The 25,646-nt window shown below is 40.1% G+C and overlaps 1 protein-coding gene across 1 annotated transcript in view; it reads left to right on the top strand.

The window, feature by feature from the left end:
* Positions 1-25,646, top strand: part of SYBU (syntabulin) — a 69,823-nt gene that overhangs the window by 33,166 nt on the left and 11,011 nt on the right. Inside the window, exon 4 of the mRNA XM_023224932.1 lies at positions 24,674-24,776. Coding sequence (XP_023080700.1) covers positions 24,674-24,776 — 103 coding nt within the window. The remainder of the gene's footprint in view (positions 1-24,673; positions 24,777-25,646) is intronic.

Here is a 25,646-nt window from a genome sequence, read left to right as displayed (position 1 = left end):
AACATATTTATCAACTGTCAGCATAACAGAAATAAACCTGGAAACTTCTTTTACACACAGACTTCTAAACCAAGCATTGTGAATCATGCAGGTATATGCTTTAGGTTGGGCTTTCCCCACCTCCCTAATTGAAGAGCATTTATTGAAGAGACTGCCTGCAAAGGTATGTGCATGATTAAGGGGATCCAACAAACTATGGTGAAATATTAGGTGCTGGCAACAGCTTGGGGCCATTCCTGCATCCTGAAGGAGCAAGAGGAGGGTAGAGTTACCAACCTAGAGAGAGAACTTCAAGGCCACCTGTGAAGGAACTATGGACTCTGGCAGAGGAACACAGCCACCAGCAGAAAAGGAGCCAGAGGAATAAATACCTGGACCTCACTGTCTGCTGGTACAATCTGTTGCATGGCATTTTGGTGAACTGTAGGATTATTTACAGAAAGTTACTTGTTGAACAGCATAGTAAGTTCACTTGGGCAATTCGATGGGTTAATTTCTTCCACCACCTAAGCCTATATCTGAGAGCAGCCAAGTAAGCTATATGAATGCCGACTGTGGTCAAGTGGGATGATGCTTCAGCAACACAGCTGCAATAGGCTTGTATTCCAACATACACGGACTGGCATGTTTGTAACACTGCAAGAAGGTGATCGCTCTGAAGGAGTCTAAAGGAAAGGGAACCCTCATTTCACCACATAATCAAGAAGAGATTTCTGTTAAACATAGATTTGACTCCTGGCTGTACATTTACTAGCTTTCCTTCATTTATTTGGTGAATATTTATCAAGTGTTTGCTCTATGCTGACACCATTGTTCCAGGCATTAAGGATAGAGGAGTGAAAAAACAAGATGCCTACCTTTAATGTGGGGAGATGGCTGATGCTTGCACACAAGCAAGATAAGTTCAGATGGTGACAAGTAAAACAAGGTAACTGGAGAGTGATGGGGGATGGTCAGGGGAGTATCTGGGGTGGTGACATTTGAGCTGAGACTTTAACCTTATTGTTCCATGCTTAGGGAGGGTTGGGGATGGGGTGGCAGGTGGTGGGCAGAGCGGTGAGTTAGGAAGGGAGAAGAGTGGTAGCAGCTGAAGTCTATATCCTTAGAGTAATGTGAAGACATTGGGCAGTTTTAAGAAGGGAGAAATGATTTGATTTACATGTTTGGGATCCTTCTGATGACTCTGTTGAGCTTCGATTAACATGAGGTGAAACTGGAAGCAGGACACTAAATTTGGATGGCTTAGCCTAGGATGGAGGTGGTGGAAATACAGAAGGGAGACTGTATATATATATATATATAAAATCCCCTAATTTTCCTAATGAGATTTTTAGGTGTTTTATTTATTTATTATTTTGGAGAGACAGTGTCTTGCTCTGTCCTCCAGGCTGGAGTTCAGTGGTGTGATCATGGCCCACTGTAGCCTTGAACTCCATGGCCCATGTCATTTCCAGTTACAGCCAGGACACCATAGTCAAATGAGTACTTACTATGGAAAAGGAGAATAGAGAGGGACATTAGTGTGCAACTAGCAAGCAGGTTGTCACTAGATAGCAGGGGACAGCTGGTTTTTCTGTACATTCATATATGTCTTGTATACATATATGAGTAACCCTCCTTATCCAAAGCTATTCAGTCCCTGAATTCAGAGAGCAAAAAAAGGAATATAGGTTTTTGTGATTGCTACAACTTAACCACTAACTGTATTTCTATTTAAAGTGATCATTAAAAGGCTGGAGGAGTCATACCATATGAATAATTACAAAATCTGTTTTTAAATGTCTTTGTCTCTTCCATTTTAAACAATTCTGTCAGTTGGATCTCCAAAGGGAACCAAAACTAGCACTTATTGCAGCCAATTCAGAAGGATATGTCTTTTGCAAATGGCACTTTTTGTTCAAAGTGGTAATTAGGAGAGAACCCTGTAATAAGAGGCTTTGGAAGAACTCTGATGTAAGGGGATTTCTTATTTTCTGAGAGGTAATTGTGGGAGGAGGGGTTCTTCACCTTATATTTAGACGTTAAGGTAGGGTGGACCAGGTCACCTGCAGAGCAGGGCGGGTTGGGGGGAGTTTATTTGGTAACATAAGGAAATATTCTCTCTTTTTCTTTAATTGTAATATGAGGGGATAATTAATATGTAGCTTCTTTGCATGATTGTGAAAATCATGAAAGGTGTTAGATATGTAGCAGAATATATGCGTCACCTAATATACACTACACAACATTGAGAGGTAAACATGCACATCCTCTATCTTTGCAAAAATCGGTGTTGGCATTTGACAGTCAGCTGTGTTTGTAGTGACAATATTTGCCTGGCTAACAGTACGTGCTCAATAAATGATCACTTTTATTGTTATAAAATGGGAAATAAGGAAAGTCTAGGAATAGCACAACTTTAAGGCATTTGAATGTCCACTCATCATCTCATCTGCATTAGTCCTATTCTGTCACGGATGCCTTCTTAGTAAGAATTATTCTGAAATAATAGAGAGCTTTGGTGGAAGCTTATTAAATATTTTTTCTGAGCAAACTTCTATTTAGAGGGAATCTGCCTTGAATTGTTCCAGAGAGCTCTGTATCCCATTTTCTCTCAGAATAATAAGGCTTCCCTGTTCCTCTCTTCTGGGCAGTGCTGTGAACTGTCGTGCATATTTAAATAGCTGGAATTCATTGGAGTACACCAAGCATTTTTCTCAAAATGTTGTGTTTGCCATAAAATTTAGGGCTCTGTGGGGTTTGATATAATGTCTTGCTTGCCCATTGGGATATTATAATCAATGTGGAAAGATTCTATACATTTTGCTCCAATATTGTCCAAGGATTCATCTTGACTGTTGTGTAGGCATTTACTTCTATTTGACAATTTGGTATTTCTTCAAATGCTTTGTGTCCATTCATGAGGGCGATGGTTTCACTGGAACACTGCAGTCACCAGGGAGAAGGCCCTGTGCTCTTCCCTGATAGGCTGGCTTTCCCTCTGCCTCCTGTTGCTATGGTGCCAGCAGAGTAACTTCCTTGCCCTGCACATGCAGAAGGCTCAGTCTCCATGGATACCCCACTCTGAGACTGTACTCTACTGAGATATGAGCTGCACATACTGTATTTCTGCAAAAGACATACCCCAGTCTGTGCTGGGAGGTTGTTTGCAGAGGCAATGTTTGCCATGAAAGTCTACGGAGCTTACCTTCTAAGTAAGTAGTATTAGTCACAGTAAGTAAATAATTATGTTGGATCACAGAGGCTAGACTGTGTGTGTGTGTGTGTGTGTGTAAGTTAGTTATGGTAGGCCAAAATGGAGCCTAAAACAAGTTTTCATCTTCACCTCTCAGATATTCTGAATGCATGGTCTTATAACTAAACTTTTAAAAATATACACCTGTTATTTTAAGTACTCTTTGTCATTTATGAGTCTATTTGTGCAATTGTAAGTCAATTTGATGCCAAAATGAAAAAGACTGACCATTGGCAATTACATTTAGAATGCTCTTCTAACCATGAGCATTGCATGTTGCATTTGTAAATGAAAAGCCTGGCCTTACCAGTGGTGTGCTAAGGGAATAGATGAACACAGCCACAATTAACGCTAATTGGCACTGCACATAGTTTGAAATGGGCCTCTGTGTAGGCTGAAACACGACGTGTTTATTATCGAGAGAGTCTGCGCATGTGATTAGGAAAGGGAATACCCATGTCTGCCTGATTACCATGAAAATTACTGAGAGCACATCTCCAGGCCAGTTTTAATTTACTTTTCTCACATGGCATCTGGTAGAAATTCTGAAACAGTTAATGTTCATGGAATTGGGATGTGGAACTTTTTTATTTTTATTTACTGATCTGACCTAACACTTCCTCTTTACTATACATTCCAAGAGCATAAAGGTTGGGTTTGTAGTGTTGTAAAACACATGAGTCATCTTAAAGTATTTTCATCTGCTGGGCAAATGATTAATGCCTGTGGAGGTAAAATTAATTAGTAGAAACAAAAGAAAGACTATATTTATGGCAACTCCAACTTTAGTTCGGTAACTTTAAAATTGTGTAAAATTGAGATATCTAGATTGTTCACATATATAGCTGACATCTGGCAGCTCTAAACAAAAAGCAAAACATATGCTATATTAGCATGGAGAAATTCATCTTTAATCATATAAAAAAGTGAACATAGCATTATACTAGATTGTTAACTTTGTTTACTTTTTTGTGCTCATGACTGCTTAGGCAAAGGACATACTGTGTTCATGTCATCTTTTCCAATGGTTAGTCATGGTTCAAGTTTAATTGCTGAGAACGGTGAAAAGATACCACCCTTTGGGAATGTGAATGTACCAAGGACTATTCTGTCCCTGGCTTTGTCACTGGGGTCAAGCTTTAGGTGATTAATTTAATATTTCGTAAATATAATTTCTAACAGTAGGTGGAAGAGCAGACAAACATGGGTGTGTGAGAAATTCTATAGAGATCATGATTTTGGAACCCTGGAAACCATGTGGATGACACTTTCTCCAAACTTTTACTGCACCAATAGTATAAAGCTCCATATCCCTTTCTCAATGTATCTGCAATGAGGTCCCCCACCCACCTCTAAAACCCAGCATAGTATGGGATTTCTTTTTAACCTCAAAATATCTGACTCTTCCCTCTAAAACTTTTCTTTCATCTATGTAGTGGAGATAGTAAGAGTACCACTCACATAAGGTTGCTTTGAAAATTCAATGAAATAATCAATGGCATATGATTATAGGAATAGAATATATATGAATAGAAGCATACAAAAAATAGCTTCTATTGTGTTATGAATACTATAAACATTATCACCATTTTTACAATGCCTGGTAGTCAAGGGAGGCATTAGCTAATAGCTTGAACAATTATTTGTTTCAATTTGATTCAGCCTATCAACTTTCTTATCAAATACTTACTAAAAATCTACTATGTGCTTAACACTTTGATGGGAATTGTGGGATTTTATGTACATGAGAATGTACCTAACAAAAAGTGAAATATACAGTAGGGGTTTTTTTCTTTTCAAATGTATGGCTTTGTTGTTTTGCTAAATAGATATATATGTGTGTATGTATGTATATATATGAAATTGTGTTGCTATTAACAAAATGGATATGTAAGATACCACAGTAAATGTTTAATATAAAAGAGGCTGAGCCATAGCATAAGTCTAGTTAATATTTATAACTTGAATTTAAAATGTGATGATTAAAATCTAGGTTCAAATATTAAGTTAGGTTTTTTTCCTGAAAGGATTTCCATGACATAGTTTGAAAAAAAGCAATTTCATTTTTCATTAAGTTCAAAGTTTGGGGAATGATGGGAGAGAAGGAGATGGGAAATGATTGATTAATCTGTATAAAAATAGGTCCCATGCTGGGATTTTTCCTTTTGCACTAATTCTGTGTGACATCTGAGCCAAAAAAATACATAAAACCAATGCCATATGTGCTGAGCCTGCTGGTGCTTATTTTAAAACTCATGAAGAGTTGACCCAGATTATATTTTGCAGCTTTATTTTTATTTTAATGTCACTTTAATTTCCACTTCTTCTTGGCATATTCTCTTCTTTCCTTCTGTTTTCCCTGGAAAAAACGTGGCATGTGCATCAAGGACTATACCAAGTCACTTGAATGAAGAAAAGGAGCGGGTGGCGGGGGGGGGGGGGGGGGGGGGGGGTAGCATTTGTAGGATGTGGTTTAAAATGAGGTCTTGAGAGGCTGGGAACTTGGAATCAACGTATGTTCATACATGCTGAATATGTTTAGCTAAACATAATTTCAGATGCAATATCACTCAGATGGCCTAGCTAGAATAAGCCTTCTATTTTAAAGTTGCAATGGAACAATTAAATCCTTAATGATATCCTCACTAGCATGGTGACCTTTTACTTACATTCTGCTAGTCTGTGAACAAAATAATGCCCCACTTTCTATTCCATTGTTATTAGTCACGCATGCACATGCTTTGATGGTGCACAGTTCGTCAGTTGTTTGTTAGGTACTTGATGCTTCTGTCATGATATTCGGGTCATATCTGGGGAGCTTTCTGAGGTCTCATTTGACATTTCTATTTGCTGCATCCTTTTCCATCAGGAGAGTTTGTGGCACTTTCAGAGGAAGGGATGCTTCCTTGTCTTACATGGCAGCAACATTATTCAGGGAAACTGGATCTTCCTGAGTGTTTGGCTTCTTGTACTCACCTCTGAGTTTGAGATAGGCAGGCTCTGCAAGCCTCTGCCAAGAAGATCTGATTTCTGCAGAGACTACTGGCGGGCCTGACTGTTCCTGAAAGATGAAGGCTATGCCTGTATCTGATACTGGGTTACTGCCTGACATCCAATGCCTTTTCCCTCATCGTTAGAGGAAGAAGTGAAAGATCCAAGCCACGAGCTTAGAAGCACTAGTGCATACAGGGCAATGGTTTAGAATCTGCAGATTGCGCCATAGCCTCCTATACTGCCCAGCTCAGAGAACCAGGGACAGTAAAGGGATTTTTCCCATGCAACACTGGGTCATTCTCAAGTTTTGGATAAGATTCTCCAACTCAGCATTTCCACCCTTCCTTTTCTTCTCAGTCTCAGCTACCATTTAAAACAACTGAACCTGGTAATGCTACTCATTTGTTTTTTTAAACGAATGTTTATTAATATGCTAGAAAGTGACCCAGGCACTGGGTACAACAGTAAACCAGGGATCCCTGTACATTGTGATATGTTCAGGAGGAAACGCAGTGTCCAGTGGGAGCCCAGAGGACGACCATGTTACCTAGACTCTGGGGTGTGGGAAGAGTCCCAGGAAATGTAATGCAATATTGATACTTATAAAGGGTAAAATTATATTTTTAAGGCAAAGACACTTAGCGATTTGAAATTTACATGCAATCGTTGTTAATTTAAATACTATGTATGTCCTTAGAGGCAGTGTTTTTTTTTTACTTCTATTGTTATGGTCACCATGTTATATTTAATAACAATTTTTTAGATGGCTCTTTTCTCTACTAGAATGTGAACCTCTCTAGGAATAAGAACATGTTATCTTTTCTCTTTCCTTCTCTCTTTATTTCTCTCTGATAATCACTGTATTAACTTTTGTTTTACATTCAGTTTTGCTGCCTCCCTTATTTCTTTATAAATACTACATATAATGTGATGCACAAAGAGAATGTATGTGACATGCGTGAACTGGGTAGAATAATAATAAAGCAAAACTTGTGATTTCACCTTCTACTTTAAGAGTTGCCACCAGGGAAGCTGCCTGCGCACTCCTCCCAGATCCTATTCTCTGACTCCCACAAGGGTAACCACTGTACTGAAATGTGTGTTTTAACATTTCCTCGCACTTTAAAAATAATGTTACAACCTTAGATATGTGCCCTTTAAAATATGTTAGGCGTATTTTCAAAACTATTGTTTCCAAAGCCTACTTCTTCCCTTATTTTTAGTGCCATGCAAACGCTCTCTGATGGTCCTAAGAAGAATGGCCTTGATTTATTTTTCGTAATACTCTGCTTTGCTTTTCCATTTTATTTTGGTTTTTCACAGAACATTGTGGGCTGGAGAGGGAAGGGGTGGAGAAAGTAGAGAACACTGAGTACACTTGAATTTAAAAGTTAATTTGTGTAGGGGGGTGGGGCAGAGTAGCTGGGCAAGCAAAGGGTTGGCCTGGGAACATGTGCTTTGTGCCAGACGTCACTGACAGTGAGATCCTGGGGAAGGTTCCACTAAAGGAGTCCAAGAAAATGCAGAGCATAATTTGTGTGCAGAGCAAAATCCAATCGTGAGTATGCTTCGTTCATTTTAAGTGCTATAAACCACACCAGGATTTGTAGAAATGTTTCTGGAAGGATGAGTGAGAATTCAAAAACATTTTGTTCAGAAGTTTGAGAGATAGAATCATTTTCAATTGACAGACAATGGTATGAGGTGAAATGTTGTTGCTTGCTGCTGGAGACAGAGCTCTTTGCCTCTCATCAGCTTCTGCCCCAGCTTGAGAAGGAAGACAAGTAGGAATGAGGCATCCCAAGTGCATTTCCCTTCCTAGGGCGGACTCTGGGCTCTGTGATCCTTGCCCAGGTGTCCCAGGGCGGGCGTGCAGGAGCTGTTCCGCCTGCTTTCCACCTGCTTTCCACTGACTACATCACCTGATCCAGACATTTCTCTGTTGTGCTGCCAGCACTTATCTTGAAAATATTTTCTCGTGACTTCATTATTCTGTTTCTTCCTTTCTCATTTGAGTTTCTTGAACACATGTCAGAGTTAAAAACAACCCCAGCGCCACTAGGCCTTCCATTTCTCCATTTGCTTTTGTTCTCACACTCCCTGCAGATGCCAGAAATTGCCAAAATTTGCCCAGCTTATTTGTTTTCTTGTATTGACATTTGTGCTTGCAAACGAAGTTTACATTAAAGATTACAGACACCTGTAATCCCAGCACTTTGGGAGGCCAAAGCAGGTGGATCACTTGAGGTCAGGAGTTCAAGACCAGCCTGGTCAACATGATGAAACCTGTCTCTACCAAAAATGCAAAAATTAGCCGGGTGTGGTGGCATGCTCCTGTAGTCCCAATTACTCAAGAGGCTGAGGCAGAATGATCACTTGAGCCCGGGAGGCAGAGGTTGTAGAGAGCTGAGTTTGTGCCACTACACTCCAGCCTGGGCGATGGGAGTGAAACCTTGTCTCAAAAAAAAAAAAAAAAAAAAAAAAAAGAAAGAAAGAAAGAAAGAAAGAAAATTTACACAGAGGGTAAATCTAGCATTGACCTTGTAGTACCTCAATCCATTCTTATCAGATTATCCAATTCTTCACAAATTCTTCAGGCAATATATAAGAGACAGTGTTCTTTTCATTTGATTGAGGTATTTCTCATTTTGTTTGCTTTTCCAAACATACGTATCTCCATTCAATTGTTCTTTTATGTGGGAACACTGCCATCAAGCATATGGTATAAGATAAAGGTTTTTTTTAATGTTTAACTTGACTTTATCCTTTTTCTATTTTTAATCATTTGGTTCACCTGGAATGTCAAATGATTTTTGAACCTATACAGTTAATTTTGTGAACCTAAGAGCTACCTGGAAAGGGTCTCCTTTTTCAGCGTTCCTTCTCCCTTACCTTATGACCCATCTCCAAACTGTAATAGTCACCTGAATTCCCCGCCAGCCTCCAGTCTCTCTTTCAGATACTGCTGTCATATTGTCTTCATAAAGCGTCACTGTTCATGTTACCACCCCAAACAAAACTTGTCATGGTTCTCTCTTGCCTTCAATATGCCATGGTTCCCTCTTGCCCATAGCATAGTTCTTACATTTTTCAACTCTCTGGTTACAACTCACCTTTTTGGCTGCATTTGCTCATTTGATCACTACATTCTAGCCATACAAGGAACTCCATATACATACTAAACATGCCCTGTGTTTTTCTTCCCCTGTGTTTTAGTTCATGTGATCTCTTTCACCCAAGGTCAACTCCTGTCCATGCCCCCAACACTACATTATATATTTTTCCTCGTGTATCAGGCCCATCTCAAGTGTCATCTCTCCCGTGACGTATTCCCCTGCCCTCATCCCTTCACCCTAGCTGAGAAGATTTCTTCGTCCTCTGTGTTCTCTGGATGCCCTCCCTCTCTGTGTGCACTCATTGTATTCTGACTTATATCCTGGTTGTTTGTCTGCATAGCCTAACTCCTCCTAGGAAACCCTTGAGCATTGGAACTGTGTTTCTCCATGCCTTCTCAATCCAGTGCCTTAGCGTAGAAAGTGTTTAACGCATAGTTGAGATGGGCTAGATTGAACATTGTTGTCTTGGTTTCCTGTTCTTAGATCTTTGTGAATACTGATCACAAGGATCAAGCAGAATGATGTCAGACAAGCCAGCTCTGTTGCTTACTAGCTCTGTGATTTGGGGTGAGTCTCAGCATCACTCAGAACTTTGGTTTCCTGGTCTTTACTTGTATGTCTTTGGGAGAAAGGATTAAAGGAAATAGCAGCTGTAGAGTTCTTGACAGAGTAGGCTCTGAGTCCACAGTGGCTAGTGGCATTATTATCTGATGCTGTCATCTGATGCATTTGTTATCCCTTCAAGGTTTTGTGTAATCAGGAGTCTGCCGTCAACACCACACCATCCATGATTTCATTCCTGTCATTAATAAAGCATGTTAAATAGGATATGGACAACACCAGGGCCAGGTGATGTGTTACTAGAGATTTCCCTGGAGGTTGATAGACAGTCCATTTGTCAACATCCTGTGGGTACTGGACTGTGCTATCACCCAGTGCACACGTGTCAACCTTGTTCATAAGAGTATCCTAAGTCTTTGCATTAAACGCCTGCTGAACTCCAGATATGTGATGTATGTGGCCATGATAACTCTGTCAGAAAAAAAAGGAAGTGCGGATTGTTTTTCACATCTGACCCAGTGAACTCTTGCTAGCTCCTTCTTGCATTATTAAAGGACTTTCTCTACAATTTTACTGGAGATCAACACCAAACAACAGTTTGTGATTTTCAGAATTTATCTTTTCTCTACATTCATGACCTGCAGACTTTTTGCCCATTTCCAATCTTCTACCTCTCATCCTTTCCAGTTTCTCAAAAGTTAATGATACAATTTTTGCAATCATATATCTAAATTCTTTTGGTACCTTTCTTTGCTCATTCATTAAATATTCTTCTGAGTCTCCTATAAGCCAGGTTCTGTGCTCTTGGCTCTGGGGATGCAGTGATGAACAAGACAGAGGTCTTTGCAGTTAGCATGGTTTTTGCATGCTGGTATCCTGGGTTGAAAACTTGACTTTTAAGTGGTTTGGGCATACAGGCTGGAAGTAGGAGTGGAAGGGAGTATTTTTGTCCTAATTGGAAATAACACCAGTCTGTTAATCCAACCTAAAGGGCAAAATAGGAGAAAGAGGAGCTATTCCTAAATGCCAATGGTGGAGAAACTTTTAATGCTGTGAAATAACATTTCAAAACAACAGCACCTGCTCTGTGCTAAACGCTGCATGACACACTGGGTTACAAAAGAACACACCCTCAAGGAGCTGACAAGCATACTGGAAAATATGTTAAAGCAAACAGGCAATGGCAGTGCAATGTGATAAATACTTGTTAAATTCTGGGTGGGGTCAGATAAAGGAAGGCCAGCTCATCCCCTTCCTGAAGGAAGTAAAGGTCAAGGCTAAACTGAGACTGAAGAACAGGTAGTAGTTAGCCAGGCCCAGAGGGACAGGAAAATAATCCAGCTAGAGGGAACAGCGTGTGTGAAAACTGGGAGTCTAGAGGACATCATGCCTCCTTCAGGAAACTGTGAATGGTTCCATTGGCAGGGGTTGTGGTATGACAGTCTGAAGAGATTATGGAGGGTTTGTAAATCATGCAAAAGAATTTGGACTTTATGGACACAGGGCGCCATTGAGGAGTTTCAACAAGGGAATTGCCTAATGAGGTTTCTTCTCTGGAGTAGTGTGGAAGACAAACTGCTCAGGGCCACAAGGAGCAGCTGGGCACAGTGTGATGCTGTTTCAGTAATTCTGGGCGAGAAATGATGATGGCCTTAGGTGGAGCATTCAAGATGGGAAAGAGCAGACAGATGACACAGTTACCAAACAGACAGATTTGAAAACAAAAACCATTTGTTGTAGGGATTCACAACATTACCATGCACAGAAGATCACCTGGGCAATTTGTGAAGATGGATTATGAGACTGACTTAAAGTTCAATCAGAGGATCTGGAGTATGAGTCAAGAATCTGTATTTTTAAGAGTCCAGGTGATACTGATGCAGGTGGTCCTCAGACTGTACCATAAAAAACCCTACCTATTTGATGTTTCAAATGGAAACACTTCTTTAAAATATATTTCTATTATGTTAACTTTTTGCTTAAGAATGAAGATTCAATCCTATTATCTTTGTTGAAAGTAGATGAATGACTCAGCCCCAGTGTGTCCTGTCCAAGGTCTGTCTCCTTGCTAGTATAGTCTGTGTTCACTAATTGTTTGCTATCTGGTAGGGGATACAGAATAGAGTAGTGATAATTTTGTTGCGACTTTTTATTGCAGATTGTTTGTAAATGTATTTTCAAAGGTTTCAGTGTTCAAGCAAACACTTTGGGTGGAATTGGGGCGGGGGGTGCAAAATTGCCCTAAATCTTGAAGTTCCATGCAGGTGTACTTTCATGGTGTTTAAGGCATAATTTGAATCTTATTGTGATGTTTCAGATCCCCACATAAGTGCTGTGTGACCTTCAGCAAGTTACCTGTTGTCTACTTTTCTCACCTGTAAAATGGGAATAATAATTGTACCTCTTTCATATGCTTGATATGAAGATTCAATGAGAATGCCTGTAAGGCACTTTGAACAGTGTGTGAACATAAAAAGCCATTTCTAACTATTCCTGAGAGAAACCAGGTCATCTATAACTTATCACTTGTATTTAGAGTTTAGTCACTTACTAAATACCTTTCCTTCTTAAATCACATTACTTAAATAGTCTACAGTGCCCATATGCAAGAATTATTGGAAAAGTTTAATGTTTAGCAGCAAACATACCAAACACATGGATAAGTAGGCTAATGATGTTGATAGTGAATATTTACTGTGCACTTATAGTAGTTCATATTATGACGTTTAATTCTCACAGAAATTCCCAGTGATAGGCACTCTTTTAGTCCCTTTTTACAGTGAGTAAACTGAGGTGTAGAGAGGTTAAGTGATTGCCTGAGGTCACACTGTCGTTAATGAAAGAGCAGATATTTGAGCCCTGGATCTGCTGATGCTAGCGCGTGCTCTTAACCACAGCTGTTAAATACATATTGTCAATTACATACAGCATGGTTAGTACCACTCAGTATTATGCCAAGTAAATTAAGCAGTTCACTCCTTTTGGATGTGAAATATGTAAAAATGGTTCTCAAAATATATACTACAGTGTGTATCTGTATGTTACATTACAGACAAGCCAGCTGCTCTCACTTTGTCAGAGGCAGCCATTCAGGAAGCTGCTGGGGGATCTCAGGCATAGGCCTGTCTTAGAGCAGTGGTCCTCAAACTTTAGTGTCCATATTCCTGGAGGGCTTATTAAAACCTACATTACTGGGTCTCGCCTCTACCCATAAGTTATTTAATCTTACAAAATGTCATCTCTGCTCCTAAATTAGTCATCTTTCTCATTGTTCTGAAACAGTGACTCTCAAAGAGTGGTCCCAAACCAGCAGCATGAGCACCACCTGGGAACATGTTTCTGACTCACTGAGGATGGTTTAAAATCTATTCCATAATCGCCTGACTCGCTCAACAGACATTTAACTTCACAAAGACATTTTGAAGTGACAAGTCATCAGCTCTAACACATAGATGCTTAGATAAAAATCAAAAGATAAAAATGTTTACTTTGCCTTTAACATTTATAAAGCATAGCAGTTACTTCCTCATATAGACTTAAAAAAATTTTTTTTGAGATAGGGCCTTACTCTGTCACCCAGGCTGGAGTGCAGTGGCATGTTCATGGCTCACTGCAGCCTCAACCTCCGGGGCTCAATTGATCTTCCCACCTCAGCCTCCCGAGTAGCTGGGACTATAAGCGCATACCACCATGACTGGCTACATTTTTGTATTTTTTTTTTTCAGAGATGGGGTTTTGCCATTTTATGCAGGCTGGTCTCGAACCCCTGGGCTCAATTGGTCGGCCTGTCTCAGCCTCCCAAAGTGCTGGGATTATAGACAGGAGCTTCTTCACCCAGCTCTAATATAGAGACTTACATGGTGTCTTCCCCTTCTCCAAAACAGCGGGGCTTGCCTTAAAATGAAGATCTTTTTTTCACTTGCAACTTGGAATCAGGCCTTGGAATTAGGAACAAGTTCTGGGCTGCATTAAACACCAGCACATACCGTCAGGGAAGCTTTCCCCCATCACGCTTCCTCCCCATTTTGGGACAAGAGGTTTCTCCCTCGATGAGGCTGTATGCGTAATCCAGCAACTCTGGGTCAGCTTCTCACGTTCATGGGCTTCGTCTCCTTGCCAAGGCTAAGTACAGGGTTGTGAAGTGACCTAAGCCAGACTCAACAGGGCATTAGGTAATTCCTGATCTTTGAGGGCTATTCAGGGTCAGAGCTACCATGAGACAAGGGGTCACCCTAGGCATGTTGGACCCTAAAATTGGAATAAGGTAAAACAGAGATTCTAGTTTTACTTTTCTCTTTCATAACTACTTTTAATTATTCATAACGACAGAAAGAAGGGTATAAGTACCAATCTGTAAGGACAGGTGGTCCACAGAGCATTTCTTCTTGCCTATGGAATATATTACTAAGAGTAGATTTCCTCTTGATTTTTTTTTTCTTAGACTCTGGAAATGCAAATACATGTTTATTGGAATGGAAAATCTAGCTAAACGAGTAACCGGAATAAAGTCAATTCATTTTCTCATTATCAGGAGAATGAAGTATAAATTATGGATAAAAATTACATACTCTAATATTATATAGCAGTCAAATGAATGCACTACAACTATATGGAGAATTTTAGCAATATAATATTGAATGAAAATTGTCCCAAAAGATTTTATATACATCATGATAACCTATTTATTTTAAAAAGTTAAAAACAAATAAAACCAAAATCCTCAAATTCTACCTTTTAAAAATATATAGATGTGATCATTCTTTGTAAAAGTGAACGCAAGGAAACGGTGAACTGGGGATAAGATGAAGGAAGACCACATAGGTGGATGCAAGTTAGTGTCACTGTTCTAGTTTTGTGATGGGTTGGTGGTTTCTTCATTTATTACATTAAACATAAACAAAACATAAATACATAAACAGAGCAGTCAGCAAATAAATAAACTAACGATAGCCTTGCATGGGCCAATGATAAGAGAATGTCAAAAACCAAGAATTATGATTAATCCAGTTCTTTGCATCTGAGACTCTTTTAAAAAATAGATTGAGAGAACAGCTTACTAGGTCACAGAAAAAATAATGAAATGTCACCCACCTATAGAAAAATAGTTCCATGCTTAGTTTCATATGGCATTCTCTGACCTGCCACTTCCTCACCACACACATGTCAGCAGCTTCAACCTCTAAATGGAGATCCTGAAGGGCAGGGATCAGTAGACCATTAAGCGTTGTCAGGGGAATCACTTCAGACAGAATTGTGGCTGTAGGATCCCTAGAATAGGAAAAATATGTGCTTCCTTTTCTTTCATTTTCACCTCTCTGAGTAAGGTAATATGTTTGCATATTTTCTTAGAGAAGTGAAAGTGAGAATTTTAGAAAATAAAAAAGACCTATGTGTCAAATATGAGCAACTCTTAACTTGACCGGTGGCAACCCCTGGGACCTGTGTCTAAGGAAGGTTTTAAATTCGCCTGCCTCCCAGTTGCCTTTATTGCCTCATTCCCTGCTGTTGCTTCTAATTCTTTCAGCATTACCATCTCTGTATGCTGTTCCCTTCACCCCGTGCTGTCTCCACAGCTCTGCATGCTACAGTCCTGAATTGTTGTAAATGGCTTCAAAACCTGGCTAGTTCAGTGTGCCTCCTCCATGAAGTCTTCATGCTTCCAGCAGGAAACAGTCTTTCCCATTGTTGACCTCTCTTAGCACCTAACTTGTGTCCCTCTCTCTGAAGGCAGGACTATGGTCTCAGCCCACATGTACTACCAAAGAGCTAGGGAACACACAAATATGAACTAATGTGGAGATAACCGCTCTCACCATGTGTTACTTGTGAGCCACAGACCCTATAAGAAGGTCTGGATCATTAGCTCCCTGTTGCTTAATGTGCTGCAGGCCTTCCTATGAAATTGGTATATTCAGTCAATATAGCTAAGGAAGACTTACTCATTGATTTATAATCTGAAAGAAGAATTTTTACCATTCTCTGCCAGGACCATCTTCTATTTTTTTTTAATTTTTATTTTCATGCTTGTTTTGAATCCTTTCTTGCCACTCACACCACACAACAGCCTCGCCTCATTCTTTGTCCCTGTTCTAAGTCTTCCAGATTTTGGCCTCACATGTGTTGGGACCTAGATATGGTTCAAAGAAGGTAATCATAAGAAGAAAAATAAAAATAATAGTGAAATGTTAAAGTGCTTACTGAGTGCCAGCACTATTTTTCATGTTTTACATATATTATCTTACATTATTCTCACACAACTCTATGAAATAGATACTACTATTATTCTCCTTTCATAGAAAAAAGTGAAGCTTAGAGAGCTTGTATTTCCCAAGGTCACACAGCTAGTAACTGAAACTACTAAACCGTATTACTTTTGAAAAGACAAAGAGAAATAACTTCATAGAGACTAAAAATGCAAATGAGAAAGAGAGAGGAGGGTGAAAGCACGTCAAGATATTGGAAGGGGAGCATGGCCGAGTCTGGTGTTGGAACTCTGCTCTGTCTAAATGCAGTGGAGGTGGAGGTCAGTGCTACTGAGAAAATCCAGGGAGTGAGCCACATGTGAGACAGCTGCAACCTTCCTGACACTCTGAGTGCCACTGCCAAGGGAAGGAAGGAACCTGTGGGTCGAGAAGATGATGTGCCCTGGAGGTTGTCACACAGTGGGGACAAAGATGGGGATTGAATGGTCAAGGCTGTTAGGTCTTAGAGTCCATTAAGAAAAGCCATGTTTAAGTACAGAAATGAGGTTTAAAAAAAAAAAAAAAAACATTATTTTAGGGCCCCATTGGATGTCTTGGCAATGAGTTGTGAATTATGTCATCAGTTTCCCAGTAAGTGGGTGTTTTATTCCATTTGTGGTCTAGAATTGCAAGCAGACAACACCACCTCACTGAGATGAAGAAGAGTGGAGGATGAGGTGACTCCAAAACCTTCTCATCTTTTCCTTCTCCCTTATATTCTGGACTGAGTCATAGACTTAAATCCTATCCCCGTCCTGACCTTCTGTCTTTCCTGGTGTCTCACTCCCCATTTTTCTCTCCCAGCCCTTCATCACCTCCTTCCTCCCCTATGAACGCCTCCTGCAGTGACACCCCTGCTCCGCACCCAGCACCACCATTACAACTGCTCTTCCTGATTTAGGTTTTCCTGCCAGACAGGAGGGCAGGCATCTCATTTTGGTAAACACTGGATAAATGCTTCTCCTTAAATAGAAGCAGCAGGCTTTCCAGCTAGTTCTTTTAAAGGGGTAGAAATTCAATTCACTTCAGTAAGTTTGACAAGAAATCAAAGATAAGTAACATGTTCAAGTCTGGAAAATGCTTCAGGGAGGATTTGCTCTGTTTTTACTGGGTCCCCAAGATAATGAGCTAGGATGAAGTTTATGACCACAGTGGACGTAACCTTTCGCAGCCCCGTTGGGTGAAAGGCAACGGGGGGAGGGCTGCCCGTTGGACGTGCCTGCTACTGGAGTGGTTCCTGAGCTGAGTCAGTGTGGGAGATGATAAATGCCTGTGTGTGGTTCCTTTGATGCTGTGAAGCATGTCTGCCATGGAAAATCCAGGTTGGCACTGATGGAATAACCCCAATGCAGCGTATGCTGGATTGTGAAATGTTTTTCTCTGCTGAATGGCGTTTGACATGTTCAACTGCACACTGGTTGGCCCCTCCTCTTTTACAACAGGATTATGAGGACTTTGAACCATGAACCAACTGTTAAGTATCCTACTAGCTTTGCAAACCAACATTTGTGTACATGAGTTTGGCTGGAACTGGCCCAGTTTCAAACAACCTGTGCCTTATGTACATTCCATCTTTCCCTCCAGTCCTCTGATAATGTATTCACTCCAGGAAAGTGTTCCTGGAGAGCCGTGAGGGTACAGAGCATTCTGTAAATTAAATTCTTCTCTCCTGTGCAGTTTGTCCGTGAATTTCTTCCTCTTCCTTTCGCTGGCCTGTCTGTCTTCGTTTCTGCTCACTCATTGTTCACATCGCACTGAAGAAAGCTCTTGCAATTTGACAGGATTTGGAGAGAAAGTCCAGGCACTTTTTTACCTTTGGAGCTTTCTTCCTCACAATATGGTTCATGGACCACCTGCTGCACAATCAGCTATAGTAATTATCAAAAATGCAGATGCCTGGCTCACCCTCCTCCCAGATCTTCTGAACTGGAATTTTTGTGAGAGTTTCCCAGAAATCTGCACTATTATTAAACTTCACAGATAAGCTTCATGCACAGTTAGGTTTAGGGATCACTGCATTATTAATAATAATTTTAAAATTTGTATTTATGACTGTGTCAAGCACTTTCTATGCATTAACTCAATTCATTTTCACAGCAACCCAATGGGATGGGAATCATTATCTTTGCACTTAAAATAGGACCTGACACATGGCAGGTGCTCAATAACTTTTTGCTAAATAAATAATAAATTAGCCTTTTAAAATGTATGTGTATACATATATAAGTAAGGCTTAGATAAGTTAAAAAAACTTGGTCAAGATACACAACTAGTGACAGGTGGAGCTGGGCTTTATAGCTACTTCTGGTCAGAAACTTTCACTTCCCCTTGTTTATTGGTTTCTTTACACCCTCTTTGCTTATCATTTCTCTCATTCGCTCTTCTTGTTCAGCAGATGGGCTGCCTGTATTTCTGCTTAGACAGGTAGCTGAGCCAGCCCAAGGTACAGGAGTGAACTGGGTGGCGTCGCCTCTGACCTTCCTGGCCTCCTTAAGGCCTCCTCCCTTTCTCAGACCTTCCAAGCTACCTAACTCAGGAGACTGAGCCCTGCGAAGATGAGAACTAGAGTAAATCTACTCATATTTCCCCGGGACTTTCTGAAGGCAGAGTTCTAAACCACAAGAGACTCTAGAACTTTTTGGAGGCATCCATGGGGAGTCTCTTTTAGAATCAGGATCTTTGGAGACACCCTATCATACACACACACACACACACACACACATACACACCCTATTGTACACACACAGAAAGAGAATAAAAAAACAGAAACATGCTCCTTGCTGAACAATGGCAAAAGGAAAGCCACCTTTTATAAAAAGTGATTTAAAAATGTATGAGTAGAGAAAAGCATTTCCTATTATAGTTCTTTTTAAGAGTTAGATGTAATCAAGACCTTTCTTGAGAAGCCTTCTTCTGGCCTTTGGGCCACTGTACCAGTAGTTTCAGCTAAAATGGTACTATTGAGGGCTTGCTATGTGCCAGGCATTGTTCTCATTTGTTTGCATGTGTCACCCGAATTTCCACAATCTTTTACTTAATATTAATAACTTCATCCCTATTTTATAGATGAGGACACTAAGGCAGAGAGAGGGTAAATTCATTCCTCAAGGCACCACAGAGAGCAAGTAGAGGAGCCAAGATTCAAACCCAGGTGTCTCAACTCCAGAACTCTCTTAATACTACATAATATGGTGTGACTACTCTTATTATAAAAAGATTTTCCTTAAAAAATTTACATTTTTAAAGGGAAAAATGGATTGTTCATATGTCAGTGAACTCCTATATATATTTTGTAATATGAATAATGTGCACATGGTTACAGAAGCCAAATGGCTCAGAAAGATAATAAAATGAAAATAAGAGTCTCTTTATATCCACACTTTCCTGTTCCCAAGAGACACCGCTATTAACAGATCATTTTATACCTCAAGAAAAATGTTCTGTGCCTATAGCAGGTTACATATTATCTAAAGATTTATTTACAAAAAAAAGCAGATTTGCAATACCCACTTTTCTGCATCTTGTTTTTCTCATCTAATAACAGGTGTTTGATTCTTTTCACTTCGACACACCCAGGATCATGTCACTCCTTTTCACAATGGCGGAGTATTCTCTTAGGCTGTTGCTATGCCACCTGATTTAACCAGTCACTATTGATGGACAACTAGGTTGCCTTTTTGGGTCCTTATGTGCAGAATAAATTCCTAGCAGTACAGTTTTCCTTTTTATGCATGTAGCATAGTTCACACTCTTACTAACTCTGTTTTTACAAACCCTTAACACGGCTGGTATTATCAGACTCTTTTGCCTATCAGATAGATGGAAAAAGTCTCCTTACTTTCATTTATATTTTTAGTGACATTGATAGATTATATGGCTTTTCATGTGTATCAGTCATTTCTTTTTCTTTCATCTACCTATTATGTCCTTGGCCCATTTTTTTGCTAGGTTTTTTTTTTTTCTAATTTCATGACCTTTTGGTAAATTAAGGAGATTAACTTTTTATCATGTGTTGTAAATATTTTTTCAGTGTATCTATTTGGCTTTGACCTTGCTATTTTCCCATAAGCAGTTTTATAAGTTTGAACTTCTCTTCTTTTATGATTAGCTGTGTGTGTGTGTGTGTGTGTGTGTGTGTGTGTGTGTATGATTTTAAGTATATGGCAGTTCCATCAATTGAGCATTAATCAGAATGAAGAAAACTATTTTCTGAAACTACGATATAAATGGAAATTACATTTACAATCTTTCAAGAATATTTTTATTCTCAAATTCAAAAAAACCTGTATATGTATCTTATCAATGTATTGATCATTTAACTAAATATTCCCTTTCTGAGATAAATACCTATATGGGGTTTGGGAAAGTAATTTTGCAAAAACTAAAACAAAAACCCTGTTTAGGCTGTGAAGCATTTCTTGGATTCCTTGGCTGGGCCCCCCAAGCCTTAGCAGCTAAGAGTCAGTTCTACTGAATGTACTTTAGAGCAGCTTCTTTTAATAGTATCTTTTATAATTGCATGTGTCCACTGCTGCTGCTGCTCCTTAATAGCTGTGCTTAGCTTCAGTGAAAATGGTTCCTCTCTCCTCCCTGGAGACCTGTAAATTTAAAAACCTGTGTATTTTGGGGGGATGGGTGGAGAAGGAGGATGGGAGAGAAGGGGTGGAAACTAGGTGGGGTTTTTTTTATTTTTTATTTTTTTTTTACTGCTTCTATTTGAGGTGGTCCAACCTGAATTAATTTGATAGCTTTGCAGTGATAAAGGATAAGAGAGGGTTTGGGGTTACTTAAATCAGTGTTTTAGAATGGCTTAATACCGCTTAATAGATCTCAGGATTGCTCTATACTGTGGTGTTCTGATGTATGAGGACTGCTCCATATCTTGAAAACAGGAAAAATTAATAACGTCCTAAGAGACCAGATTACAGGCAGTGCTTTAAAAATAAGTCAGTTAGCTATCGGTTTGGGCACGTATTATTTTTGTTTTCACTTTTTCTTCCTTTTCTAATTCCCTGGCGTTAGCATACATGCACAGAACGCTTATTATCCTAACGTTATAAATAAAAGGAATATCTCTCAAAACAGTTCAGCAGTGCTATGAAACAAAAAACTGCCAGAACTTCTGGAGGTCACGGGGCATAGCTTCTTTAGAGTTGGAAAAATGCTTTCTGCAGCAGGATGCTTAGTCACTAAGTATTTGGCATCAGAGCATTATCTTAAAGGTCATCAAATTCATCCTGTCTGTTCAGTCCTGGAATAACACTCCACTAACCTGGCAGCTGATCGAAAACAATATTGATGAGGAACAAAGACTGTTAATGAGGATGACATTCATTGTTTCCAAGAAACCCATGAAGCAGGCGCTATGAGTATCATCTTTGTTTAACCAGTTAGGAAACTGGGACACAGAGAAGTGAAGTAACTTGGCTAAAACTTTCCACCTAATATGGGTTAGGGGCAGGCTTTGAATCCAAGCTGTCTAGCTGAGGTCCTATGTTTTCTCTGTTTTTTTGTTTGTTTGTTTTTGTTTTGTTTTTTGAGATGGAGTCTTGCTCTGTCACCCAGGCTGGAGTGCAGTGGCATGATCTTGGCTCACTGTAACCTCGGACTCCCTGGTTCAAGTGATTCTCCTGCCTCTGCTTCCCAAGTAGCTAGGATTACAGGCACTCACCACCACGCCCAGCTAATTTTTGTATTTTTAGTAGAAACGAGGTTTCGCCATGTTGGCCAGGCTGGTTTCGATCTCCTGACCTCAGGTGATCCGCCCACCTTGGCCTCCCAAAGTGCTGGGATTGCAAGCGTGAGCCACCATGCCCAGTCGAGGTCCTATGTTTTTAGGTTAGGTACTCTGTGCATGATTTTAATAACCCAAAAGAGCACTGAAAACAATACATTAGTTGCATACACTGTTTAAAGGAAATGAATAAAGAATGCCTCTCCTTCCTCCAATCTTTGTTGCCAGCTAATAGATAAATGGGGGTGTGGTGATTACGTCTCCAGCTTTTCTCTTAGTTATTTTGCTTAGTATTGAAGGAAGTATATCAGATGATGTATTACATTTAGCTTTCCTGTGTATCCCTTAAAAAGCGTTCACTGATTTTTACACTGCATTAACCAGTTTATGTTTTTTAAATTCATAAACTGAAATAGTTGTGAAGTAGTATATTCATTTTTCACTATCGTACTATTCAAATAGTCCTGAATACAGCTGCAGGGACCCAATTGTGCCTTCTACTCTCTTTCAGATGTACAGAAAGTAAGAGAGGAAAGTGCTGAAACAAAGTGACCTTAGGCCCTGCAAATACATAAAAGTCATTATATTGAGTTCCAGTAGCAATAAAATGTAGAACAAAGTTGTCCTTTTAGTTCACAGAATGTAATTACCACAGATCAGAAGCACCACGGGGTAACAATGGATTTTCCACAATTATCTGTTCCTGTTCTAGAATTTCTGCTTTTAGGCAAGCAGTTCAATTATAATCGATGGACTTTTGTGAAAGGAATGAAAGCTGAGTGTTTCAGAGGAATAATTGCACATTAGGAAATAATATCTTAAACCTGATGGCTATAACCACAGGATCTATTTTTGAAAGTTGCCTACCTTTATCATTGGATAACAAACGTGATAATTTAGTAGCAAACAAAGCTGGCTGAGTTAGGCTGTCAGGAATCTCATGTTGCTGGACTGCATTACCAATCATGAATCCTTGAGATTGTGAACTACTACAGTTTAACCAGTGCATTCCTTAGAGTCAACTGATGAAGTCTGGGAAGCTTCTAGGAGCTCATTACCTCATTAGACAAAGTCTGTGCAATCCAGAAGGAAGAGCTGGTCTCAGTTCTGATAAACTGCCATGCTAATCTTCCCAAAATTCTGCTGGGAGCCAGGAGTCACTGCTGTCATCTGGCTAATGGGTCATTCTTGGTCTCTTTCCCAGAGACCTGGACCTCCTGGAGGCTGGGGTTCCTGAGAGCTCCTGGAAACCAGGGAAAGGATGTTTTTTTTTCTCTCTGCCTTGTGATTACCTACCTTCCTCTCTAGCAAAACTAATAAAGCCCATCAGAGAGCGAAATCTGTTCCCCAGTAGGCCAAAGTCTGGCCACATCTTGTACCTATGGTTCATGTTGGCCTGTTAGGGAGATGGTAATGTATAGTTTCTATAAGAACTTCTCCTGTTCCGCTGCTTCTTCCTACTGCCTTTCTGAGGATAAAGCATAGTATGGGAGAAGTAGTATGAAGATTTGGTCCTGGACAGGATTTATCACCTACAAGCTTCAGGCAAATCAGCTTCAGTTTTCTCAATAGTAAAACAGTGAGATTAATGTCTATTTTACAAAAATGTCAAGAATAAATAATATATAGCATAGAAAGCATCGTGAATAGGGCCTGAGACCTAGTAAACATTCAATAAATAGTCATTATTGTGATAATTATTGTTCACTGCTTGTTCGAAAATCAGGGATTTAGGCTATTCATATTTTCTTCAGCCCAGAAATGCGAGCTGGCTCTGGATTCTAGACCAGAAGAGGCACAAATTGTGTTGTAGGGGTTGAGCAACAAGGTCAGATTAAACTGTATACCTAGACTTATTTTTCAAAAGCACGTGATACTTCACGTTTTAAAAAAATTATTTTTCTTCTTCTCATTGTTCTAGCTTGCCTCTTCCACATCCCTTCACTTCCCCAGGCAGCGTATGAGAATGTTTCCATTATCACTCTTTCAGAACTACATATTTTTGTTAGGATTAATTTATATAAATTATTTTACTGCACAACATGTTTCTATTATAATTACACACCCAACTGTAGTCTATACTCAAAGTATCATATGATCTTTGCAAACTAATGAACATCCCTACCTGTAATCACACCCTGAAGCTAAAATTCCAAGTTTCAGTGGAATTTACAGGTTCTATCACTGTTAAATTTCTGCTTTTCTGTTAAGGATCTATTCCTTAAAGAAAAACCAAAACTGCAGTCAGAGAGAGTCAGTCCTCAGTGCCAGTGCAGGCAGTCTGGGAGCCCAGGCTTTGCTCTTTCCTGACTGCCTCTCACTGGTTAACTGTCTCCAAACCTAACGTGCCAAATTGAAGTATGACTAGCTGACTACAGAAGCCCAAAGATAAACTCTCTTGGAAAAATTGCTCTTGGACTGATCAGTGTTTTCTTTTTCTTTTGCTTGAAGTAGGGTGAGCCCGTTGTTGTGGAGTGAGAGCCTCACACATGGGAGAACAGTGCATTTCTTGACTCTCTTGGGTCACTGTTGACAGTGTCTGCAGGAAGACCGGCCTCTATATGAAACTAGACTTACTGTGCATCTTAGCTGTATTTATGAAATGATGTACTTGTGCTGGGCCTTCTCTTGACTGCTTTGAGGAAAACTCTGTGAGCCTGGAAACTCTGGAATCTTGGCACTTGCCAATAGTGTGCAAATGCAGGGAGCAGGACCTGGAAGGCAGGGAACTGGCCAGCGTGTTCTCCGGTTTCCTTTCCCTCACGCTTCTCTCTCCCCTGTTGTTTTTCAGGTAGTGAAGCTGATTTTAGCTCCTCGAGCAGCACAGGCAGCATTTCCGCTCCTGAGGTCCATATGTCGACTGCGGGAAGCAAGCGGTCTTCTTCTTCACGCAAGTAGGCACCGTCTCCTGCTCTGTAATTAATATGCTTTACGCAGGTGACTCACCTGCACCTATGCATCCATAGAACTACCCGGATTTCTGTTCGTTCATATTTTATTATTCAGTTAGGCTTTTTGTTTTGTTTTTTTTTACAGTGATTTTTAAATTGGTAGTTTTTCCTACCTTGCCTACTGTGGTCACATGGCTCACCTGTGTTTAGCCATCCATGGCTGTCTCCCATCCAACCCTCGACTCTATGCTCACTCCTCCTTCTGTCCCTTCTCTCTTTCCCTCACTCACCTGTGTACTCATCTGCATAGGAAGCTAGTGGTCTCCCACTTCCCTCCCAACCCCCTCTCTGTGAATCTATGAGTCTCTGAGCTGTGAAGGCTCTGACTTCACCCTTTTTTTCCCCCTAAATGGGCTTCCATTTTTAACCTCTGTGAAGGAAGCAGCTACTCCCTGACCACTCCCAACATTGACCTGGGGAAGGAGTGAAGAAAGTGTAGTAAAATTCATAGGCATGGTGGCCACCCCATAGAGCACACTAGCTGGGTGTGTGGGCTCAGAAGCCAGGCTGCCTTGGCTCAAATGCCAGCACCAACTCCAGGCTGTGTGGCTCTGAGCAAGTTGTTTAACCGTTCCATGCCTCGTTTGCCTCATCTGTGAAATAGCCCTACCCACCTCAGAGCGTTTATTGTTAGGATTAAACAAGTTAATAAAAGTAAAATGCTGAGTCAGAGCATGGAGCATAGCAAACATCAACAGATGCTCTCCATTGATGTTATTTGAATTGGTAGAGAGGACTATGAGAACACGGGAACCACTATTCACATTCAGTGGGAGGGATTGCAAGCCCCAGGATTCTGTGCTTGCCACCAGT

This window comes from Piliocolobus tephrosceles, chromosome 7, assembly GCF_002776525.5.
Source record: "Piliocolobus tephrosceles isolate RC106 chromosome 7, ASM277652v3, whole genome shotgun sequence".
Lineage (NCBI taxonomy): Eukaryota > Metazoa > Chordata > Mammalia > Primates > Cercopithecidae > Piliocolobus > Piliocolobus tephrosceles.
Note: the sequence above shows the minus strand (reverse complement) of the source record. Positions and strands in the feature narration are given on the sequence as shown.